Below are 24,208 nucleotides of genomic sequence, written 5' to 3' on the forward strand. Positions count from 1 at the left end.
TACGGAAACAACTCCAACTGGTTCTGGAGAATCAGCTGACGGCGTTGGTGGGAGGACATCTTGGAAAATGCAAGGCATTGGGAAGGGAAGTGCCTTTCTAAATGGGCAAGACACTGAGGAGCACTGCAGTTGGATCCATCGGTAGCTGTAATGTATACCACCTTGAACGGTTTCGAGGGTGGAAGCGGACGGTCACATTGGTGGTAATCGTTTGTTTGGACCGATATTTCACGGTAGGTCACGACCAACGTCAGCTTGGTTAGGAAGTCGATCAGCATACCGTAGGTAACGTCGTCGTTATTGCTGGTTTTCTCATCCCAGGCATGTAGCATAGTTGGATACAGCTTGTAACAAAGAAGGTTTTCCAACGAGGTGTCGCAATAATGGAGTAGTTCGCTCAAGTTTACCGAAGCCCTCATATGCCGGTAGAAATCGTCAGCCAAAGCGTGAATTTCTTGAGGCTCTTAACGCTTGATTGGTGTGAGGTTGTATAGAGCTCGTAAGAATTGACGTTTCAGAAACCTTTCCATAGACGTCAAGCTGTAACTCGAGATGACACTCGGTGACAGAAAGTGATAGTTACTACGGGAAACAACCTCTTCACTCCGACTGGTTGGTTTGTACTTCATTAACGAATATAAAACTTTATTAGTTAAAATGAGCTGACTTTGTTTGCAATAACAGGGTTGCAAGTTTTGTTTTTTTTTCGATTAAACTGACTGTTCGTTGAGGGCCGTTTTACTTCATTCTTTTTTTTGTACGCTGTTTTGTTTTTATTTGTTATTGCACCATAGTGACATAATTAAGATATCTGACGTTTAAAATACGCACACTGATATCTCTTCTTTTTTCTTTGCACTACCGCCCTCTTTAACCCCAGGAGTGGTTTACTTTTCTCCCAATTTCCCCGTAAAAATGAATTATGCTGACTTCGTTTTTGGATTCAAGCCATTCAAATGTTTACAAAATCCATACAAAATGACAGCTTCGACCAACTTGGATCCAAAAATGAAATCAGTTACATTAGTGTCCTACAAATTTAAACGGCTCATTACCAACGCACCCGGATCAGATTGAAGGCGGCATTTGTTTTTCACTTTTTCTGTGTGTGCTTCGATTGAAAAATCATGGTGATTTTTTTTCGTTTGTTTGTTTTGCTCCTCCGTACAATATTGTCCGTTTTTTTGCTTTGTTTTTACATTATCATTCCGGATCCTATACGCTAATAGTCGTTTAGTTTCAATTGACATATCTCCTGTCGTCTCGTCCAACTTAACAGTACATACGAATGTTTGATTATTTTCGTTTACAACTAAGATTCATAGAGTTTCTATAGGGGCATTATTCTATTGCATTGCATCTCTGCGTTTCGTATGTGTTTGTGTGTGCGTGTGAGTGAGTTCGTCGGAAGTTGAAAATTTATTGCTATTATTGTTTTGTTTCGTTTTTATAATTAAATCATCATCATCATTGTCATTGGCAGGAAAGTTGTTTTCACTAGTGCGTGCGTGTATGTGTGTTTACGAGTGCATATGTGACTGTACAATATGAAAGACTATATACAGGCTGTATGTTTTGACTCGTCCGTCACAGTGGAGCGAGTATTAATGACTATTGTTGTACGTGGTAGTGTGCTTTTTTGAGTTACTTTTAATTGCTAGTGCATAGGGTTGATTTTTTTTATTCAAAGCGGGAAAAGTTAAGTCGTATCGATACACCGTAGACCAGCGGAAGTTCTTCGTTTGACCTTCACGAAAATTTCCTAGCTTGTGTACTTCTGTATCAGAAATAAGTTTGTTTCAGAGCTCCGCTCTGCAGTTGCAAAGGAAAAAATAACAAATACAGGAACAACTTCCAGTTGCTAATCATTCCGTTACATCTGTCATTTTTAGCGTTTTCGAACGGTTCGAAAGCGTTTTTCATGTCAAACAGTGCCTACTTCGATTTGTCGAATAGCGAACGGTATGTGAACGGAGGCTCAACTGTCATGTGATATGAATGATTGAACCTAAACAGTAAATATCCGATCCGTTGGATTGACGTTTCGATCGTGTAATGCATTCTTTTCGAAGCTGAACTCGGCTACCCGCTGGTCTACCGTGTGGGGGGTTGTTGTTGGCAGCTGATTTTATTTTCGAGCGTTTTTTTTCTCCGAAATCTCGGACAGTCTGTTCGCGTTATAACTAACAATTGTTGAGTTTTTGCATTAGAATATATAATTTTTTACACTGTGCCCTACTGCATGGCTTGCTTGTGCGGTTGGAAGAACGGATTTTTTGTTGTGTTTGTTTGCGATGCACGAATGGGAATATGTACAATGATTCAGGGGGAAAATATCATGCTTCAAATGTTGTTTTTTTTTCAATATTGTTCAATTTTAAACGTATATTCCTACCTAAAAAATATTAAACTCGTAGCGGTTAATACATTTACAAAGCTAGTGTAATCATTTCTAAAATGTGACTATCATACGTATCCGTTGTCTATAGTAAAGATTATAGAGATATATATATATATCAATTACATATTTTTCATACTTTCAGAAACACTTCCAACACAATTAATATTCCATGTGTAAAGATCATATTTCACAGCTTACATTTAAAATATGATTTTTATTTTCCGTTAGAGCATTAAAATAACATTGTACTTAAAATACGGTACAGTACAGAGAGGGGAGAACGGTTTCACGACTATGCCCCGTTGAAATCTTTTACTCAATGTGAAAAAAAGGAACTTCGATCATTCTTCTTGTTATTTATGTTTTGTTTTTTTTCTCCCTTATTTGATCTTTCTCGTCAGACTATTTTCCCACATTTTATTTTTCTTTTTGTCAAGTTACTTCACTTTGTTAGGAACATTTGCATTTGTTTGACGATGTTTTTAACACTTATTATTGTCAGAATTGTATTTTCCAAACGAACTTAGTTTGTCATTCAGCATAAGACAAAGATTAGTTTGTCTATTTGTATTGTTTTTCCATTGTATATATGTATGTGTGTATATAAACGCGCAGAACAGTCTTACTTTGCTTTAACTCACGTTGACTTTTGTGTTTAACGTTCATCTTAGAATTTTGTTTTGTCTTCCATTTTCCAAAAGTTTTGTAAATACATCTACCTAAAACAGGATAACTAAAGCTCGTTGTGTTATTTCCTCGACTGGGAACCCTGCCCTGTTTGGCAGCAACGGCGCCAAAACTAAATACGGTTTCTATACACTATCACTATTTCATATATGTATTCTGCTTTCTTCTCTGGGAAATCGTGTGTTTGCTTCTGTGCAGTCCCCCGCCGCAGTGGAGCGAAAGAAAAAAAAATATTTTGTTTAACAAAAAAAGCGTAATGATATGCTTTTCCCATTTAAGAAAAACAAATGTGTGCATTTTCTTTTCCGCTCGGGTCTGCTGTCTCACTCTCTTTCTCTCTCTTTTGCTAGGATTATTTGTTGCGTGATTGTAGATTTCGGGTACCTCGGCGAATAAGGGGAAAGATTGCGGGTCTGATGTAGGCGACTTTGTACATAATTTAATAGCGTTGATGATTTTTTGTTCCTTAGTGTTGCGACTGGCAACACTGACAGCAACCGCACAATTTTGTGGAGTCAATGTAGGTGTGACACTGTAACATTAGGATTGCTCTATAGCTCGATTTCTGACATTTTTTACTTAATAAACTGCGATTTCTCATGGTTGATAAGGTGCTTCAGATATATTTGGCAGCACTGGATAGCTCCCGTCGGGTGTCACATATAAACAAATAGTGTAAAGCAAACATTAAAATGTTGCAAGAAGAGAGCCCCCCCCCCCCCCCCCCCCCCCCCCCCGGTCAGTTTCTGTCGTTTTATTGCGCGCCGAAGCAAGCGTAAAGTACATAGTTCGGTCGGTACATGTGTTGGAAAGAACAGTGTTTTATATAGAAAAGACATTTTTAATCCACCTAGAGGTGCAATTGAACTATGCCGATATCATTCAACTAGTCGATAAGTTCATAATGTTATGACTTCGCATCTGCCAGCCATACAAAATGCATTTCTTTTTATTTTAATCTCAATACTCCCCACGCGTAATCAGCCGTCACCAAAATTACAAGGGTTAGACCGCATAAGGTTCGGGTTGCTGGTTGTCTGACTTGAAGCAAGAAAACGCGGTTGCTTGCGATCAGCTCTTCACGTTGGAATGTCGCGTATATGTACCTTGACCTCTCGTGAAGAGGTTGAGATTGACGGTGTGGTCACTGAGTCGAGTCTGACCGTCAAAGACACGTTGAAACTCGAAGCTGGCCGTTTCAAGGACTCCTCGCTTCAGTCAGTTGTGTTACTTCAATGCGAGCAATTGCATTCGGTATCGGTCTTAGATGGGATGAAAACAAGTTTCCAATCAAACTCTTTTCGATTGACTTTCGCTGGGTCTGTTATGCCTAGTCACGTCATTATAGAACTGTCTTACATGTAAGAAGTTGTGTCATACAGCCACCAATTGAGATAATAAAGAAGGGTGCAGTAAGTGCGGAGAGTATCATGAAGAAGCTTGTTTGCTCGAGAAATGCTGAAAGGTGCCTTTATTGTGACCAGGCTCCACATGAAATCAGGTGATCTTGCATAGAACGATCTACGTATGCAGAAATGCTTAAAAGAGTTACGCCTGTGCCACTTGTCCAGATAAATCCCTTTGATCTCTTGTCTTCTAGTGATGCACTCTGAAGAACCGTACGAAGGTCCTTCTTTTACTGAACTTGTCAGTTCTAGGGAAATAAAGAACTTTTCTTCCCCGAAAATTCCTAGTAAAGGACCTAGATATCCCCGTTAGTGAGAGCTGAAACAAAATGAAATAATGCTGGAAATTTAAAATTCATACAGGAGTTCACAGCACTACCGAAGAAAGTGAAATTTCCAACAATGCCCCACTTACGGCCAGAAGGGTGAGTACTGAAGTTTTAAAAAAAATTATCCTAATCACTTCTAACAGCAATTCTTCTAACAGTAAGAACATTGTTTAAGTAGTTAATTGCCCATCCTTGCAGCTTCGTGCAAAACAAGCGGTTATGGGCGTCGGTTTGTCGATGGTTTAACGAGAGAAACATCGATGAGCTCTCTATGGAACACATCAAGTTTTGAGTTTGACATTTGGAACTTCAGTTTTCGAAATCTCAAATTTCGAATTATATTTCAATTTTTGAATTTCGAATTCCCAACATACAATTTCGAACACTCCGGAGATTCTGTATTGTGATTACCGCCACAGCCCCAATGGGCCCATCTACCCCCAATGCCTCTTATAAGCCAATCGTCACCATCTGCCGATAGGCTTTGAGGGGAGACTTCAATATGCCTCTCCGTAGCTCTATTCAACACAAAAGTCTGGCGGCGTCTGAGCTAGGTATTGGGACGTAAACAGTGATAATAATATTTCAAGTCTGAACACGATCCACTAGAGCTAAAAATAGATAACGAGTGAGTCTGCCTGAGAAGGGGCGGTGACGATTTGCTTATAAGAGGCATTGGAGGTAGATGGGCCCATTGAAAGGTATTGGGGTTGTGGTGATAATCACGATACCGTTGGGGAATCTGTGAAGAAATCATCGCAGTTCCTCGATGGTGGAGTGATTAACGCACCCAACTAGAGACTGGGAGATCGCAGGTTCGATTCCTGCTTGAGGACATATCTTTTCTCAATATGTCCAATAAAAAGGTGAATTGTCACCGTTTTGGTAATTCGTTCTCTGTCTATTTTCCATTGGACACGTTCCCAAAAATCGATGAAAAAAGCAAAACACATGGCTCACGTCAAAAAAACTAGAAATATAATATGTATGTGAATAATTATTATGTAAATTATAATTTCGATTTGAAAGTTCGAATTTTCATCTCGCGATTTCGAACTCCGAATTTCGGTATTAAATTTCAGATTCAAAATGTCGAATTTTGAGCAGCGAATTTTTAACTTTCAGGCTCCGAATTTCGGAAACTCAAATTTCGAGTTTGAAATTCGAACTATTTGTTCGAACACCAAATTTCGAATCTTGTATTTTAAATTTTGAGTTACGAAATCGGGCTTCCAATTTCGAACTCCGATTTTAGAAAACTCAAATTTCGAATCGGAAATTTTAAAAATTAGAAATTTCGAATTACGATCTGCCAGCCTCGAACGCCAACTTTTGGTATCTCCAACTCTAAATTCCGAACTTCTAGCTTCGAACTCTAAATTTCGGTGCCACAAATTTGGAACTAAAAATTTCAGTTTCAAACTCCGATTTTCAGTATCTCAAATTTCAAACTTCCAGTATAAAACTCCGGAGTTTCTGAATCTCAAAATTCGAATTTCAAATTTCGACTGGAAGCTCGAATTTTGAGGTTCGCCTTTTGATCTTGCAGATTCGAACTCCGAATTTCGGAATCTCAGAATTAGAACATCGGCACCAAGTTTTGGATTCAAAATTTCAAAACTAAAATTCTGAGTTTCGAATTTCGAACTTTCAGGTTCGAACTCCGAATTTTGAAAACTCAAATTTCGAATTTGAAATTTCGAACTTTGCACTATTTGCTTCGAACACCGAATTTCGGTATTCCAAATTTCGAATCTTGAATATCAAAATTTGAGATTCGAATTTCGATTTTCGAAAACTCACATTTCGAATCGAAAATTTCAAATTCAGAAATTCGATTTAAAAATTTCGAAATGCAAACTTCCAGTATTGAACTCCGAGTTTCGGCATCTCAAATTTCGAAATTAGCATTTCAAAATTCGAATTTCGAATTTGATATTTTTATTGATAGCGAATTTTGAGTTACGAATTTAGATCTTCCAATTTCGAACTCCGTATTACGGAATCTCAGAATTGGAATTTAAAAGTTCGAAATCAAAAATTCGAGCCTTCAATTTAGATCTCCGAATTCCGGGTTTCGAATTTCCAATTTCCAGAGCCGAATTTCAGTATCGTAAATTTAAAATTTCGAATTTGGACTCCGAATTTCGGTGTCTCAATTTCGAATTAAGAATTTCGAATATATAATTTGAAATTTCGAACTTCGCATTTAAATTTTTTGAATTTTCAGTTTTGAACTACGAATTTCGGCATCTCAAATTTAGAAATTGAAATCTTGAATCTAAAAATTCGAGTTTAAAGTTTTAGAAATCGAAAACCTCGAATTTCGAACTTGCAGGTTAGGAACACCAAACTTTGGTATTTCAAATTTCGATTGAAATTTCAAATTTTTAATTTAAAATCGAATTTTATGTTTCCAATTTCGAACATCTATCTTAAATTTTTAATTTCCATTTGTGAATTTCATATTTCCAGTTTCGAATTTCGAGCTTCGGTATCTCAAACTAAAAAGTTTGAATTTAAAATTTCGAACTTGAAAGGTCGATTTTTGAGTTTCAAAATTGGATTTTTCCGACTCGAATTTCGGAGTCTCAAATACCGCTAAGCGGTCCAGTGGATGCAGATCGACGTTGGAGGGCACGTGATGGCATCGAAGCGTGCACTGAAGCAATTGGGAGTGATAATCGACGAACGGTTAAGCTTCAACAATCACGTCGACTACGCCTGCGAAAAGTTTGTGAAGGCAATGAACGCTATAGCGAGGACCATGGCAAACGTTGGCGGCTGAGAAGAAGCACGAAACATCTGCTATCTAGTGTTTCGTCATCGATACTCCGATGTGGGGTTCCTGCCTGGAGCGCGGCGCTGAAGACCAAGCGGAACCACGAAAAGCTGAATAGGATGTTCAGGCTGATCAGGTTGAACGAATCGCGAGCGCGGAGGATATCGGGGTGCCAGCGAACAGGACACCACGTTTAACCCGGAATTGCCGGACTGAAACCAAAGAAGAATCGGTATCAGGACAACTTCTCTCGCCGGGGAACTCTCCGTCAGCGTACGCTAGATTTACCGCCGGGAACTAGGCTGAGTAGACCGCGACTACCAGCGAATCGGACGCCCTGCTCCATTGGAATGGTTGAACTGACCTAGGCTCCTGGCTGGTTTGCTCAATTTCAGGAGAAGTTCTCTTACCGGGGATTCTCGTTGAAGTTGGAGACTACGCCCATTGTCGGGGACTAGACCGAGTAGTTCGCGAACAAGTCGGAAGTGGTGCTGAATGGCACGACATGCGAGCCAATGGTAGTTGCGGTGCTGAAGCCGAACGGCTCAGTAAGTTAGACAATCTGGAGTTTGCGGTCCAGATTGTCCTCGTAGGGGGAGAGGACTAATTCTCGACCCATAGCTAGCTTTCCTACCGCCCTATAGAAATTATCACGTTGTGTGGGTGGTGATAATGTGCTAGTGGTTCTGTAATCCTACTGAAGAAGCTAACTACTAAGTAGTTGGATTAGATTGCACATAAAAAACCCTCCCCGATATAATGTCAGGAGTCAGGTTCCGGGCAAGGAATCGGGTTGCTGCCCAAAGTCGTTCCCTGAGTTATTGGTTTCTTTCCATTTTTTCCCGCTCAAGGACGGCGCCGGTGGTTGAATGGTAAGCGTAATCGCCACTCATTCCAGTTGGTCTGGGTTCAAACCCAGCCGAGGTCGTTGAGATTTTTCTTAGATGAAAAAATCTGTGGTCACGTCTTCCTTCGGAAGGGAAGTAAAGCCGTTGGTCCCCAGTCCCATGGGTTGATGGGTCGATATCTAGTCCAGATAGTGGAGTCACCTGTCTGGCGTCGGTAAAGAAGATGTAAAATCCAACTTCTATACTTACTAACAATTATCTTCTCCTTCCGTGATACTTGTGGAGTGCGCAAAAGTATATACGGCCTTTAGCAAAGGCAAGTATCGGACTAACATTTCTTCCCTTTCTTTCCGCGATCTACGTTCGGGCTTGGCCGGATCAATAAACACTTTAGGATTACCAGGAGTTGCACAATGAAAGATGTTTCGCTACTCCCAAGCATAATTATCTACTGATTCCTTGTGCAACTTCAGCTAGTCCAGATCGATAACGGAGTAGCAGCCAGGGGTGGTCGCACAAGCTCAAGCTCTGTCCATTTTTTTCCTGCTCAGAGTGTTTTCTGAAATTTTCTCTGCTCTCTACAAAAAACACACACCACCATGGCACTGAAGACCGCGATCTTGGCGTTTCCGGACATATGCTCAAGATAGTGCTACAGAAATACCTAGATGAAGGAAAGCCTCCAAGAGATCCAGCATCGTACCCGGTCTATATGCCTGCTGGACATTCTTGGTAAAATTCTGGAAAGGATCATCTTCAACAAGCTGGCGAAGTACGCTGAAAGCAATAACGGGTTATCGCAAAGGCAGTTCGGATTCCGGAAAGGGATCTCGATGGTGGCGACAATCCGCACAGTCATTGCGAGCGCGGAGAAAGCATCGAAAAGAGAAGGGGTAATTGCTACTGCGTCGTGGTAACGATCGCCGTGAAGAACGCGTTCAACAGCACAAGTCGCCGTAGCGCTGCACAGAATGCGATTGCCAGAGGCCATTAGGGTCACGGCCTCCATACTCGGTCCAACACTGCGGAATATGATATGATGATATGAAGGAAGCGAAGATGTGTCCAGCGTGTCGTGATAAGCTGGACGAAAGATACTGAATCCCATCGATGCGTGTGCTGAAACACCTGGGTGTAATGGTCGATGATCGGTTAAATTACAACAACCATGTCGACATGTATGTGAGAAGGCAGTGAGGACATCCTCAATACTGATGTTTTGCGTTCTGACCTAGGTTGCGCACGTTTCGTCTAATGGCTGTTCGTGTCGCGTGCCCATATAGAATGATATCGTCGGAGGCAGTACGCGTCTTTGTCGGGAAGATCTCCTTCTGCATCACTCTGGCTGAGGATGTGAAATGTCACCAGCGGAGGAATACACGAAATGATGGGAGACTGGTCAGCGCGAACTCGTTAGTTAAGTGGTAGCAAGAGAGGGACAATGCCGAGAAAAGAAGCTGGATCCATCGACTCATCCTGTGTCAGGGGTGCATGGGAAGCGTGGTACCATCCGACGTAGTTTTTTGTCCGGACACGGATGCTTCCGGAAGTACCTGCATCGGTTTGAACATGCTTCGTCCCCCCTTTGCCCGGAGTGTGTGAACATGCAAGAGCGTGAGCGGAAGTGGTATGCCCGGCGACAGTCGACAATATCGTAGAAAAGATGGTCCACGACGAACATACCTGGGACGCTGCCAACAGAGTTGTGACGCTTATACTCTCCGAGCTACAGAGGAAGTGGCGAAGGGATCAACGAGGTAGCGTCGCTGTGTAACGACAAATCGAGTTCGGGGGAAATTCCGTCACCGGGAAACTCTTCGTCGGAGTAGATTAGAACCACCACCGGGGACCAGTTGAGTATCACGCGAAGTAACACCGGATTCAGCTCGTCGGTCGCCAACCTCCACCGAATCGCCGGACCGACCTCGCCACCCTACCGAGTCGAACAGCCAACTTCTGGTCATTGGGACGCCAATGAACCGGGGGCTGCGATCCATCCGGAATCGCTGGACAGACTTCGGCATCTACTGGCTGGCTCGTTTAGTAGGATAAGTCCACCGCCGTGGACTAAATTGAATAGATCGCGACGAAGCGAGGAGCTATTTGGGTTGGCAACATTGACATCAGCACCGAGAGGAATCCCGTTGCCGGGGAGCTCGCAGTCGGAGTAGGATAGTTTCAACGTCGGGAAATATCCGAGTAGATCTCAATAAAGCTGGAAGTTCATCAGTCGCATCTCACTCTGTTAACAAGCCAAAAATCGCTTACTAGTATAGCAGGGCATGTAATCAAATCTACCCGTGTGCCGCTTCGTCTAATTTTTTTTCCTTCTACCTAGTGCGTGAAACGTGAACAAACAATGAGTGACAATGCAAAGCTAGTTTTATACTCCGATGCTGTCAAACTGTGTTGCTGTTGATTTTTCGAAATGTGCAGTAAGACCATCGGTTCGCGAAGCAGAGCAATTGTTGGACATGAAGCTTAACGTAGCAAAAGTTAATTCTATGCAATTCCACCATCTACGTCACGCGGCACTGATTATATTCAAAATTATTATCCAAGCAGAATCATTTAGTTCGCAGAACAACTTGGAACACGTCGTCGAATGTAATGACATTTTACACAGCATTCCGCCATGTATAGACAATGACACTATTGAGGTAAAGCTACATGGCTTGGCACCGCATACTAATGCCACCATAATCAGACAGTACATGTCAAAATACGGAGAAGTGGATACCATTAAGGAAGATACTTGGAGAAACTTCTTCCCAAGTCTTCGCAACGGCTTTCGTGACCAAGTCTTCGCAACGGCATTGACCATCTAATGCAAATCACTCGAAGATGTTACATTTACTCAGCGAACATTGTTCACGCACCTAGAGCAGATTCCTAGCAAGTTACGGCAGACAATGCATCTAATATTTCACCACCAACGAAGAGGATCTCAACATGCAGCAGTAAGCTGCGTCAGCAAGATCCGATGGAAAGGCATTTTGAAAGCTAATTTTTATTTTTAAATAAAAAAGTCATAAAAGACCCACTGCTCAGTTATGCTCAACTCATAGAGCAGTGTCGAATGAGCAAAAAGAAAGGAAGCTGGGAGCTAAATGGCTCAAACAAATTAGTGTCAGTTTCGGGAGACATTTCTTCGTTGGGGAACTCTTAACTAACTACTAGATTATAACTACTAAAGGTCGCATGCCGCTGTTAACACTGATGATTTATTATCTCGCTCTTACATATGCTAGGCCCATTAGTTTTAAACATATTGCCCCGGGGACACACGTGGCAAAGTAATGGGATACAATATGCTAGAGCGAGACCTCATGTTTCAGTCCGTGAATACATAGTGTAGTCTTGTGGTCCTTTATCGGGTTTATGGTCTTTTTCGGGCTTGGAGTCCTTTTTTGGGCTTGGGATCCTTTTTCGGGCTTGGGGTCTTTTTCGGGCTTGGGGTCCTTTTTCGGGCTTGAGTTACTTTTATACTTATAAATAATCTGCTTGACCTTGCAACCTTTGTTGAATTTATTCACTAGCTTTCTTGATCAGAACATTGTTCCACGTGACTGGAGTCGGATGAGATTGATTGCTATCCATAAACCGGGAAAACCATCCTCCGACTACAATTCGTATCGGCCGATTGAAACGCTTTCTTATATCCCGAAATTGACGGATAAATTTTTTTTAAAGCGTCGTAATAATTAGGTTGAGGCGAATGACTTGTTATGAGATACTCTATTTGACTTTCGCAAAGGCAAAGGGATGAACGATTGCCTCGGATAAACTTCCTCAACGCGGCCATTCACCAGTTCTGAACAACTTTTTGTACAAGCTGTTGCCAGAAAAACATATGAGCTTCTCAAACGGCGACTCGACAACGTCTCGAGTAAGCTGTATGGCTCGTCCACAGGATCATGTTCAAATCTCCTTTTGTACATTTCTACGTCAAAGGCCTTACCAACTTATGCACGTTAAGACAACTTACGTCTAATTCCACTATGCTCTTCGACACGTCCACTCAAGAAGAAACTCGTGGAATCTAGGAGCACTAACTGTAAATTTTTGTAAATTTATTTATTGTCGTCAAACAAGAGTAGACCGTTTTGTTACAACGATAAAATATAGTATACACTTAAACCATAAAATACTAATAACTAAACTAAACACTATCTGGTTTACATAGCACTACTTTAGGATGTTCTTTATAAGCGAATAGAATTGAAATATTTTTTTAATTTGCTTTTTGTCATTGTTAAGTCAATAGCTTCGCAGTGCTTGTTGTAAGTTGCCATCATCTGATTTAATGGTCCAAACTTGGCATAATTTGTACGATAATTGTTTGTTATAAATGTATTTCGGATTCGTAACTGCCGGGAAGGTATATAAAAATTAAGTTTAGATAGAAGTTCGACTGAATCAATACGACACGAAATTATATCGTTTAGAAATGAAACCATTGCATATTCTCGGCGCTCTTTTAGTGTTTGGATGTTAATGAGCATACAACGAGCTTTATAAGATGGGAGAGGAAATCGTGTCCAACCTATTTTGCGAAGTGCAAACAATAAAAATTGCCTTTGTACTGATTCTATTCTTTCTTCATGTGTGATTGAGAAAGGTGACCAAACTATGCTACAATATTCCAGTATTGACCTTACATACGAGATGTATAATGTTTTAATTGTATATGGATCATTAAAATTGTAACTAAAACGCTTTATAAATCCAAGCATGTTATTTGCTCTATTGATGATTGTGTTGTAATGGTCAATGAATGTTAATTTTGAATCTAGAATGACTCCCAAATCTTTAACTCTTTCGCACTTTTGTACCACTTGATTTCCTAGAGTGATTGAAATGTCAGGTGTATTTCGTTTCCTACTAAAAGTTATTGCATTACATTTTTTTACGTTTAGTTGCAGAAGGCTTTTGTTACACCAGAGGTAAAACATATGTATTTCTTCCTGTAATATCTTTATGTCTTGTTCGTTCCTAATTTCTAAAAAGAGCTTCATGTCGTCGGCATAGATAAGAACTTTTATGTTTTTGAGAATGTATGATATGTCGTCTACGAATAAAATGAACAAAAGAGGGCCTAGATGGGAGCCTTGAGGAACTCCTGATGTGACTTGAATGGGATTCGATTTCTTCCCTTTAAATCTAACTATTTGTTGACGGTTAGTTAAATATGATTCGAGCCATTTGAGAAGACCTGATTCAATTCCTAATTTTTTCAGTTTGAATAATAGCAAGGGTATGTCGATACGATCAAATGCCTTGCTAAAGTCCGTGTAAAGAGCTTCAGTGTAGTTTCCATTCTCCATTGCAATCAATGAGTAGTTAACGAATTCTAGTAAATTTGTATTAGTTGAACGTCCTTTGAAGAACCCATGCTGCATGTTAGTAATTCTGTTTTTGATTTGATTGAATAGTTTTTCGTTAACGATTGCTTCAAAGAGTTTAGGCATACATGACATAATGGCAATTCCACGGTAGTTACATATGTCAGATTTTTTGCCACTTTTAAAAATGGGTACCAGGTACGAGCTTTTCCATAAATTGGGGAAAATGCCAGATTCAAGCGACATGTTAAAAAGCCAAAACAGAGGAGCTGTGAGTTCCAACGCTAAGTTCTTCATAAATACGGGTGGGATCCCGTCAGGTCCAGAACCTTTGGAGGCATCTAGTTTGTTTAGAGCCTCCATAATATCTTGCACACTGACATGATTGACGCCAATGTCTGTGGTGAATTCTGGGAAGAAACCGAAATATTCGCGATCACGATCTTCTTCAGAAAATGTGGTATAGATGTCTTGAAAGAAGGTTGCGAAAAGATTGCAGATTTGTTCCGCGTTGACACCGACATTTTCTTTAAGTTTCATTTTTGAAGGGAAGTTTTCCGATTTTAAATTATTTTTAACATGATTAAAGAAATTTTTTGGGCAAGATTTTATTTGAAGTTCGGTTTTTGAGTTATACTCTTCAAATGCTATTTTAATGGATAGGTTTAGTTGATCGCAAATGTCCAAATAGTTAAATAAGTTCCTTTCATTTCTGATTTTTTTATACTTTTTGTGGGCCTTTTGTTTACGATTTTTTAAATTTTTAATTTGCTCGTTATACCAAACTGGATATTTTGTGTTGCCTTGTCGCCTAATTTTTTTCAGTGGTACTTGTTCAACTATTATATCAAACAATTTTGTGTAAAAGACGTCTACTGAATTTTCGATACTTGTTTCATTTCTAAACAACGTTTGCCAATCTATACTGCTTAGTCTTTGTTTTATGTTGTCAAAATTTGCCAATTGAAATTGAAAGGCCTCTTCGTACTCGCAGTCATCGGGTCTTTTGTTATCATGTACAAATACAGAAAACTCTATTGCTGTATGAAACGCTTCATTTTTCCATAGTGGAGTTAATGATTCGGTGACACAGAAGTCTTCAAGAATGTTTGTGAATAATAAATCTAAATAACAGTTTTGCTGATTTCTAACATGATTAATTTGGTTAAGTCCTAAACTTGCAGTTTTGTCAAATATGGCCTGCAGAGTTTCGTTATCCCCAACGACTGGAAGTAGAATGCTTTCATTTTCAGTGTCTGGAAAGAAGTCAATGCTTCGTTGATTGAAGTCACCATAAATATGAACTTTTACCTCTGGGGGGAGCTTGGTTATAATGTCTTCGGCAATAAGAAAAAACTTTTCAAATGTATCTTTGCGGGCATTATTTGGGGGGAAGTACACAGAGACAAATATATGTGTTTCACCTGCCAGATGGGTTTTAACCCACACATGCTCAAATTCTTTAAATTTCCTTGTAGTAATGATTTCTGCATTAAATTTTGATGTAATTGCTATTAAAACTCCCCCTCCTGACTTCTTTTCAGACATATGAATGTCTCGGTCAGCTCTAAACACATTGTAGCTGTTCCCGAAAACTTCTTCACTTCTAACACTTTCGTCCCAACTAGTTTCTGTAGCCAAAATAATTGTATAGGAGCTACTTAAAATATTCTTGTGAATTTCATTCATTTTCGATGCACTTTTCATTCTATTAAAATTTTGACAGTAAATTAAAATTTCTACTGACGACTCTACTTGAGGAATCGAGATTACCTCTTTTTGTTGTCGTTCAAATGGCGTCGAATCTTGGCAAACTGCGGTGTCCTCGTCATTTCCTTCTTCTAGGGAATGCGTCAATGTCGTCGAAAACACGAATGTTGAGAATGGCACGCCTTACACAAAGCTGTTGACAAGCGCTCCGATGTTGGGTGCATTTGCATCGTCGACCGTGGTAAATCATCCACTGGATAGGGATTCAATGTCGGTCCTCTTTGAAACTGAATTGTTGGCCTATAGTTCGTGGGGGGTCCTGAGAAATGATCTTTTGCAGCCGCAAGAAGCACTCTATCCGGTGGCAGGAAACTATTGTTGTAGTGACTACTCGTATGGTTTTTGTTATAGTGGGTGTTGCCGGCCCTAAATGTGATTCTGCGATTGGTATTACTCGTATGGTTACTATTAACTGGCTGTCGTGAGTGGCGCGCTGCTTGCTCTTGATCAGGTCGAGGAAAATTTGTGGTGCTTTTGTTTTTTTCATTAACGTTATTATTATTATTTCGCCTCGATCTTTTTTTACGTCTTCTAGCCTTTTCGGCCTGTTTTGGTGGTTCAGGTTTCTTAATTTGCGTGCATCGTAATCGCTCCAGTCTGCTTTCCATACTTTCCTTGTACCCAAAAAGCGCCAACCTGAGTTATCGATATTTTTGTCGTTATTTAATTCGGCTTCCAGACTGGGGCATGAATCAAGCGATGATGTAGCGTTTTGACTTGCCGTTATGTTTGATGAAAGCGCCTTAAGTTCGTCGAGGATATCAATAGTTAGCGCAGAATTTGTGAAGTTTTGACTGGTGGATATGTTCGCTGACAGAGACTTAAGCTCGTCAAGAATATCAATCCCCAGCGTCGGGTTTGACGTCATAGTAATACTAGCCGCTGTGTCCAGAGACAGTTGATTAAGCTGGTTTATTTCATCATTCATGGTGCGCAGTTCAGCTGATAGCTCTGACGTTACCGTTTTCAGCGTGCTATAGACATTATTTTTCGTTGTCGTCATTGCTGTATCGAATAGCGAGGTAATGTGATTTTTAATGGCAACAACACTTCCAGTCAAACTGCTGTTTTTGTTTATTGCTATCAATTCCTGTTTTATTGTTGTAAGCAAAATTTCTAGGCCATCGATCGCTTCGTGAACTATGTTAGGCTTCTCCAGTTGAAACGCGAGCCGGTGCATTACTTCCGTATTGGCTTGCAGTTGTGATTCCAGAAGTTGTTGTTGTTCAATAAGCCCTTTGAACTCAATCTTGGCCTGCATCAATTCTTGACATGATTCACAGCACGGTAATAGATACGAGTTGATGTCTACCCTCTTGTCCTTCTTCCGCAGTGATCCCCTCGGAACAGTCACTCCAATGCAAGCGGCGTGGAATTTTCTTGGGCAACCTATACACGTCCACATAACTGTATCGGCGGAAGTGTCGAAAGTGCAAATTTCGCAACTCATTATGATTGATGTACACACACGAAAAGCTGAATTAATAAAAAACTAAATGAAATATCGCGCACGGCACCTGGATCGAACGATGAAAGCGTGCGAACTTGACGACGACTTGTTGTGAACGTAACGTTCACGGTAGATCCCAAAAATGTTTGAAAATAAATACAAAGACGTTGGCTGAGAGAAAGTATTGTTCGCTGATGGATTGTGTATCGAAGAGTCCACTGGTTTCGATAATTTGCAACAATTCTGTCTGCTACAAGCTTAATTCTTCCGCTTAAATCTCGTCACAGAATTAGCTGCAATTCAGATAAGCACTCCTCGTATATTTTGGGGAATATTTGGAAAACTAATATATAAATGAATTTTTCAGAATGTCTCGTCCGAGAACGTTCAATAGTTGCCAAACCACATGTAAAAATGGTGACCAAGGGCGGTTGATACATGCCATTATCCCTAAAATATCGATGAAAGCATGGTTCATGGAATTGGATGTAAGACGGGATTTTATTCGCGTGATGTCCAGGCTCATGTCCAATCAGTATACGTTGGACGCTCATTTCTTTCGTATTGGGCTTACAGAGAATAATCTGCGATTGCGGTAAAGGTTACCAAGACATCGAGCACGTTGTTTGGTCGTGTGTGGAATATCGTAGGTCCCTTACGCACCCGAGAAATACCATGCAACGTTCCAGTTCATGACATTTCGGTAAGCCGAGACCTCACTTACATATTGTCGATCTACCATTTTTCGAGACCCATAAATATACTGGAAGATTGGATCGGGGGTAAATCGAAAGAAAGAGGCTGCAAAACGACGGAAAGGATGGCCAGCTGTTTCAAGTGAATCACCCCAACCTCTCCGTCTGAGATGTCTTAAGCAGGCTGGGAGTGTCGTCTACAACCGTGCATCGAGCCAAGAAATGAACCAGACCGCCGACTTTGAAGGTGGTGACGTCAAAAAGTGACGATGGCACTAAAGTTGACTGCGTGGTGCCGGATGACGAAACCTATGTCAAGACAGACTATCAACATCTTTCTGGACAGGTATATTATACGTTGACTAGAAGAGAAAGGGTGGCCGAAGTTTTCAAACACATTAAGCTATCGAAGTTCGCAAAGAAATATCTCGTGTGGCAGGCCATCTGCTCGTGCGGCTAGAAGAGCGAAATTTACATCGCAACCGGAACCATGAACTATGGCATTTTTGTGTAGAAGTGCCTGGAAAGACGTTTGTTTACCTTTCCTCAAGCTACATAATATTGGGCAATCGTCTAGTGGAACCTCAAGAAGACGAGGAAGACAGTTGTCAGTGTGGTGCAATTCAAGGCAAACTGGGGCGTTCTGTGGTGAAAAAAGTGACCAAGGAGACTGTGCTAAACTTGATGGAAGGTGTCGAACGAAAGGCCAGGTAATTCGAATTCTCTAAAAAGGAAGCTTGAGCTAATATTTTTTCTTTATTCTACATAAATTGAATTTGATTTTTTAATAAAAAGTTTGATTCTTGTTTTACCAATTTTTGACCGTAACACCTTTTATCAATACACAACGTCCGCAATTTTATGCAACGAACATTTCTCCTTCGGTCATCAAGTCTAGTTTTTTGCCTTAAATGGAAGCACACTTTTGGAAACCAAGAATGGCAGAAAGATGCGAATTTACAGAGAATACCTATCGAACAATTGAGTGTTCAGTAACACTCAGTAGCCAACTTTTTCCGTGTACTTTCGGGCCATAGAAAAGGTTTCATGAAATGAAAAATGGATACCGCATGGAGCGATACCCCCAAGATAAAAACGAAGGTCACGCTAGTTCTCACTCAGATCAAAATTGCCATGGTAGCTTAATACGCCCACTAACGCCATCTATGAGAAAACAGCGCTATTCATACTTAGACACCTGATTCAGTTTTTGAAAAAAAAATCATCCCACATAACACCATTACCGTAGCTCAGTAGATCCCATAGATTACATGAACGTACTACGGTCCATCAGAAGTAATATAGTAATAATAGCTAAAACTTTTAAAAATTGCCTTTCCTTATGGTAATCACCAGATCAAACATGTACGTCGTCATCACATCAATGAACCGCTAATTGATTTACCTCGGTACCATTCCATACTTCAATCGGCCGCGTCTTGGTTTTTCAGTGTAGTGTTAAATTATTACGGCGCACTGTTGTACCTATGCTTTGCATGGGCCTTATCTTTCTTTGTATTGGGATGTCTGATCTAGACGAGAAAACACGATGATAGTAACTAGCCACCAATGTTTAGGTGCGTGAAAATATTTTAAAAATATCGCGAAATCTGTGGAAATCTTTGTTTATGTGGCACCGTGTACCCCCCTCTTAAAAAAATAAACCCAGCTGGTTAGATTGACATTGCAGAAACTATCATCGTGTGTCCGCACCTTTATACTTCTTCCTATTCTCTTCTACGTACTATATTTACAGGAGAGGAAAAAATAACTACTATAATAGTAATGCACTTACAGAGCTAATAGTATTCAGATATGTACCTACTCTCCAGCAATTTCTTTCTGTTTGTTTACCTCTTTCCTTCACTACGTTACTCACGTTCACGTTCACTGGAAGCACTGGAAATCTTGCGTTAATGAATTATCAGTTTCTGCTTGTGGGGATACTTGTTTTTCTTCCTACATGCTAATAAGTTACGTCTAAAGCTTGGCTTGGAAGATAATAGAAATCCGTCGCAATATCGCAAAAATATATATGTCTGTATAAGTCCTATTAAGCTTATTGCATTTCCGTAAATTTCTTGGAAAAATAAAACTTCTCTGTTCGCTTGCTTAGCATGGCGTGGCTTAGCCGTATCCTGGATCGCACAAGCCTTTCGTTGCCGGTTACGGTCTATTTTGATTTTCCGCTTTTGCGTCCCCTTTCAAACGTGCTCGTGCTGTTTATCTTTGATGGTGGGAGGGTGGCAAGTGGCGAAGTGAGCAGCAGAGCGCGCACCATATCTTCAAGTGATTAAATCCTTGTCATGCACTTGTTTGCTGCCTGACGACCCGCCGCCTGCAGGTGTGTTGCCGCTTCTTCGAGTGTAACTTAAATGTAATTTGATTTATAATATAGCACCAAAAATTGTTTTAGCATCGCTTCGTTTGCGCTACTGTGCCGGACTGTTGCTGCTGCTGCTGCTGCTGCTGCTTCAACCTTCAACCACCCCACCCACCGCAGGAAGCCAATAGAAGCCGGAGTAGCGAAATCCACCGGGAGACTCCATCTATCCCATTTTTGATACTGCTGCTGACTGTGTGCGTGTGTGAATGGATGCGGCGGTGTGATCTACCCGTGATGGCGATTGTTAGAAATCGATGTCTTGGACATCCGTCGGCGTGGTGGAACTACTTTTAAGATTTACACAGGGCTGCTGCAGGTGGGGTTGCTGCTGGGACACGATGGTGGCCGTTGCCGCGGCTAGGTGCACCGACTGGGGCAAACGGCGGCGCTGCTCCTGGAAGATGGCTTCCATTTTGTCCATGCATTCGTAGATGTACTCCTGAAAAAGAGATTGGTATAATATTTTATTATGCTCATTCGCACATTGCAACAAATTAAAGTTAAAAATTCAATGGAATGCTGGAAAAATTTTCAACATTGGGAAAGCTAGAAATAACTGCAGACACACATTTCCGACGACTTTCGCGAGCAATAATTTTCAACTTCATATGTCGGCCACCTGTTGCACGGAGCATGGCCTTATAAAAATTCTGATTTATAATTTACAAGCTGCGCGAGAGGCGGTAATCCAGTGACAATGAACAAACACAAAAACGCTCTGGAGACAGACCCCCTTGGCAGGAAGAATCGTTAGCAGTCTCAGACGGACATTTTTTGTTTCATTTGACAGAACGAACACAAAACGGGATCCGATAGCTGAGTGAGAAGCTGATTTCCGCAGGACTCAATGAATTGGTCCGCGGCAGTGCGAGAGCACCGTTTGTTTTATGAATGAAAAACCTTGCCTGGTTGAAACAGATGATTTCCTTAGTGGGTCCTCTTTGTTAGACGAATGTCATACTTTTTGTCGTTTGTTGGATTCAAATTGGAAGAGTTCTCATATGGTAAAAAGCCGACGATGATACGCCACATGTGTGAGATGGGCTTTCCTTCGCGCCAGAGGGACCTATGGGAAGATGCCACTCTCTGTCCTGTAGTGGCGAAATTTACAGACTCGTTAGCGAAATAGCGTGTGGTGAGCAGAAACAGGAAGAAGATATCGTATGATCTTTGGTTTAAAAATAAACTTGAATCCCGGAATGGTCCCGAAACGACTTGTTGCATTTTGGATGGTGTTTTTTTGGATTTCTGGAAATCACCGTGGACAATCGATTTAGTTATCATGTAACTATGATCTCGATCTCATTTTCTTGCCACAATTCAAACAACAAATGGAATAAAAATGAAGACCCATTTCTCTTTTTTACAAGTTTGAGGTGAAACTATTTGAAACAAGTTTGAGGTAATACTATCTTCACCGGTACTTAGGATAGTATAGGAAATGTTGATGTGCTACCTACTTAAAGGAAGGCCAACGACTCAGCAACACTTCCATAGGTATAAGGAAGTTGGATTGAAGGACAACCACTAAGAGTGATTTATTTGTTCCCTAAACTACAGCAATTTGAACTCCAAGCAGCCGGCCGCGAGAGTATTGTTAAAACTGTGAGCTAGTCTGATATCTATATTCGTTTGAGAATTCGGTATTTAAGATTTAAGAGTATTTTTAATACTCTCAAATCAAGCCACAACTTCGTCTTTCCGTATATCGAGTTATAGACCTCGCGACAACAATACCCGAGAACTGCACCTAGCTCCAACCCCTTGGGCATAGCTTCGCTTTCGATCTACTTTCAGATGTCCAGCTCAGGGGCGTAGAGATCGTTGAGTTCGCGGACGACATCGTAATAGCGGTACTGGGAGAGACGTCGGAATTGGTGGAAATGTTAGCGATGGAGCCGATCGACAGGTTTGGAACCTGGATGCAAGGAGTGTAGTTGCAGATAGCCCATCACAAAACGGAGGTGCTATTGGTCATCAACTGCAAAGTTATGCAACCAGCAGAAATCGCTATTGGAGATCATGTCGTAGTCTCGAAGCGGGCGCTGAAATGTAATAATAGACGACCGACTGAACTTCAACACCCGTGTCGATTATGCTTGCGAGAAGGCGGACAAAGCTATAAATGCTTAAACGAGAATCATGCCGAAGAGGGGTCTTCTGGCTAGCGTATAATCCTCGATACTGAGGTACGGAGACCTAGTCTGGGTTGCGGCGCTGGACACACAGCGGAATCGAGTAAAGCTGAGTAGTGCGTTCAGGCTCAAGGCCATGCCGGTCGCGAGCGCGCACAGGACTATCTTATCAGAGGAAGTCCGCGTTATAGCTGGGATGATCCCTTTCGGTATCATCCTGGTGGCAGATAAGGTGGACTCACAAACTCAAACCGGTTCTGTCGATCTGAATAAATAGGAGTCATGGTGAAGTGATCTGCTATCTGACGCAGTTCCTGTCTGGTCGTGGTTGTTTTGAGTACCTACATCGGTTGGGATACGCTGTGTCACCCTTTTGTCCGGAGTGCATAAACGTCGAGGAAACACCGGAGCATATAATCCTGTCGTCTGTCCTAGATTTGACGCAGCGCGAAGTAGAGAATATTGTGACAGAGATGTGTCGAGAGCAAGGCACATGGAATGCCGTCAGCAGAGTAGTGACACTAATTCTGTCGGAACTTCAGAGAAAGTGGCGAATAGAAGAGCAAGCTGGCAACACCAACTAGCAAGATATGGACGTGTGGTTCCACTCGGTTATAAGCCCTGCGAGTGCGGTCGTGAAGGGACGCGAGCCTGGTCTTCTGGTTCCTCCAGATCGATTTACACCCCGACGGGTTCCAACGCGGCGACGGTCGTATATGGACCGGCTACGCAGCGAGAAATGAGCACTAAATTAGCGACACCAACAAGTAGTTTCACGTCGGTTAAAAATCCTGCGTGCGTTGCTGTGAAGGGATGCGAGTCAAGTTTAGGCATCTCCGAATCGGGTCACGTTTCGACGGGTTCCGACGTTAACGGCGGGTCCTCGGGTCGAGCGGTTACGAAGCAAGGGCTGGATAGCGTGCTGACTCAACGTACACAGGGGAGCCAAAGGACTCCGCGTATGCTGAGGGGCCAACGGGCTCAAGGAGTTAATGACAGTAACATTGATTCTGTCGGAATTCCAGCGCAGCGAACATTTTGTTAACAACACCACCAAGCAGTTTCACGTCAGTTTAAATAGCATGCAAGGGTGGCAGTGAAGAGATGCGAGCTACGTTTTCGGTATCTCTGGATCGGTTCACGTGGACCGGTAACGTTGTAAGCTCTACGCGGGTAGAAAAATAAAGATAAATAAAAATAAAAAATAAATAAATAAAATGAATAAAAAATTTGAAAAAAATAATAAAAAAATAACAAAAAAATAAGGACATTATTAACATTATTAATAATAAAAAAACAGAAGAGCAAAAAAAAATAAATAAAACCCCCACACAGCGCATCGGCGCTATTGAGGAACCAAGGGGCTTTAGGAAAGACGAGGTGGAAGAGCACAATCCTCTCTCGAAGTAATATCCAACGGTGGTCCCGGGAGGAAGAGGATACGGAGACACAGGAGGTTGAGGTTTAGTCGGTAGGCTTGCTGGAGAAAGAGCTGCAGTAATAATCCGACAGTTCCACGGCCAAGTCAATGGTACTTTTGAAGAATCCCCCTCTTGAAAAAAGATACATACAGGGGGAAGCAGGGACAGGAAGAACTGAATTTCATGGACCTAATCCCCCCGGAACTAATGCTAGTTGTATTCATTTTTTACAATGGAGAATACAATTACGCTCTTTCCCAGTGCACGTACTTAGTAGTTGCCAAGCTACCATACGGAAGTGTACTGGCGTGTCGGGCTTGATCAGGGGGTCATACCGACTAAACTCCATTGGGCTCCGCCATCTTTCCCCCAGGAACTACCTTCCGGCATTACTTCTGGGGGAATGGCAGTACCTAACGTACTCGCTCACTCTTGCTTGATGTTCGCACTCACGCTCACCTTTCATTCCTTTGCCACGCCACGAGGTATCGGTAGCTATAGGTACGAGCAATCTACGCTACGCTACGACTCTCCTATCGCGGCATGGGCAGAC

General features: G+C 41.5%; 1 protein-coding gene across 2 annotated transcripts in view; it reads right to left on the reverse strand.

The window, feature by feature from the left end:
• Positions 1–18,573: 18,573 nt before the first annotated feature.
• The window catches only part of LOC131683317 (G1/S-specific cyclin-D2), a 236,240-nt gene continuing 230,605 nt past the window's right edge, over positions 18,574–24,208 (reverse strand). For both annotated transcript variants that reach the window (XM_058965181.1, XM_058965192.1), the window contains one exon: positions 18,574–20,538. In XM_058965181.1, coding sequence (XP_058821164.1) covers positions 20,344–20,538 — 195 coding nt within the window. In that variant the 3' untranslated portion in view covers positions 18,574–20,343. The remainder of the gene's footprint in view (positions 20,539–24,208) is intronic.

Source organism: Topomyia yanbarensis, chromosome 1 (assembly GCF_030247195.1).
Source record: "Topomyia yanbarensis strain Yona2022 chromosome 1, ASM3024719v1, whole genome shotgun sequence".
NCBI classification, from domain to species: domain Eukaryota; kingdom Metazoa; phylum Arthropoda; class Insecta; order Diptera; family Culicidae; genus Topomyia; species Topomyia yanbarensis.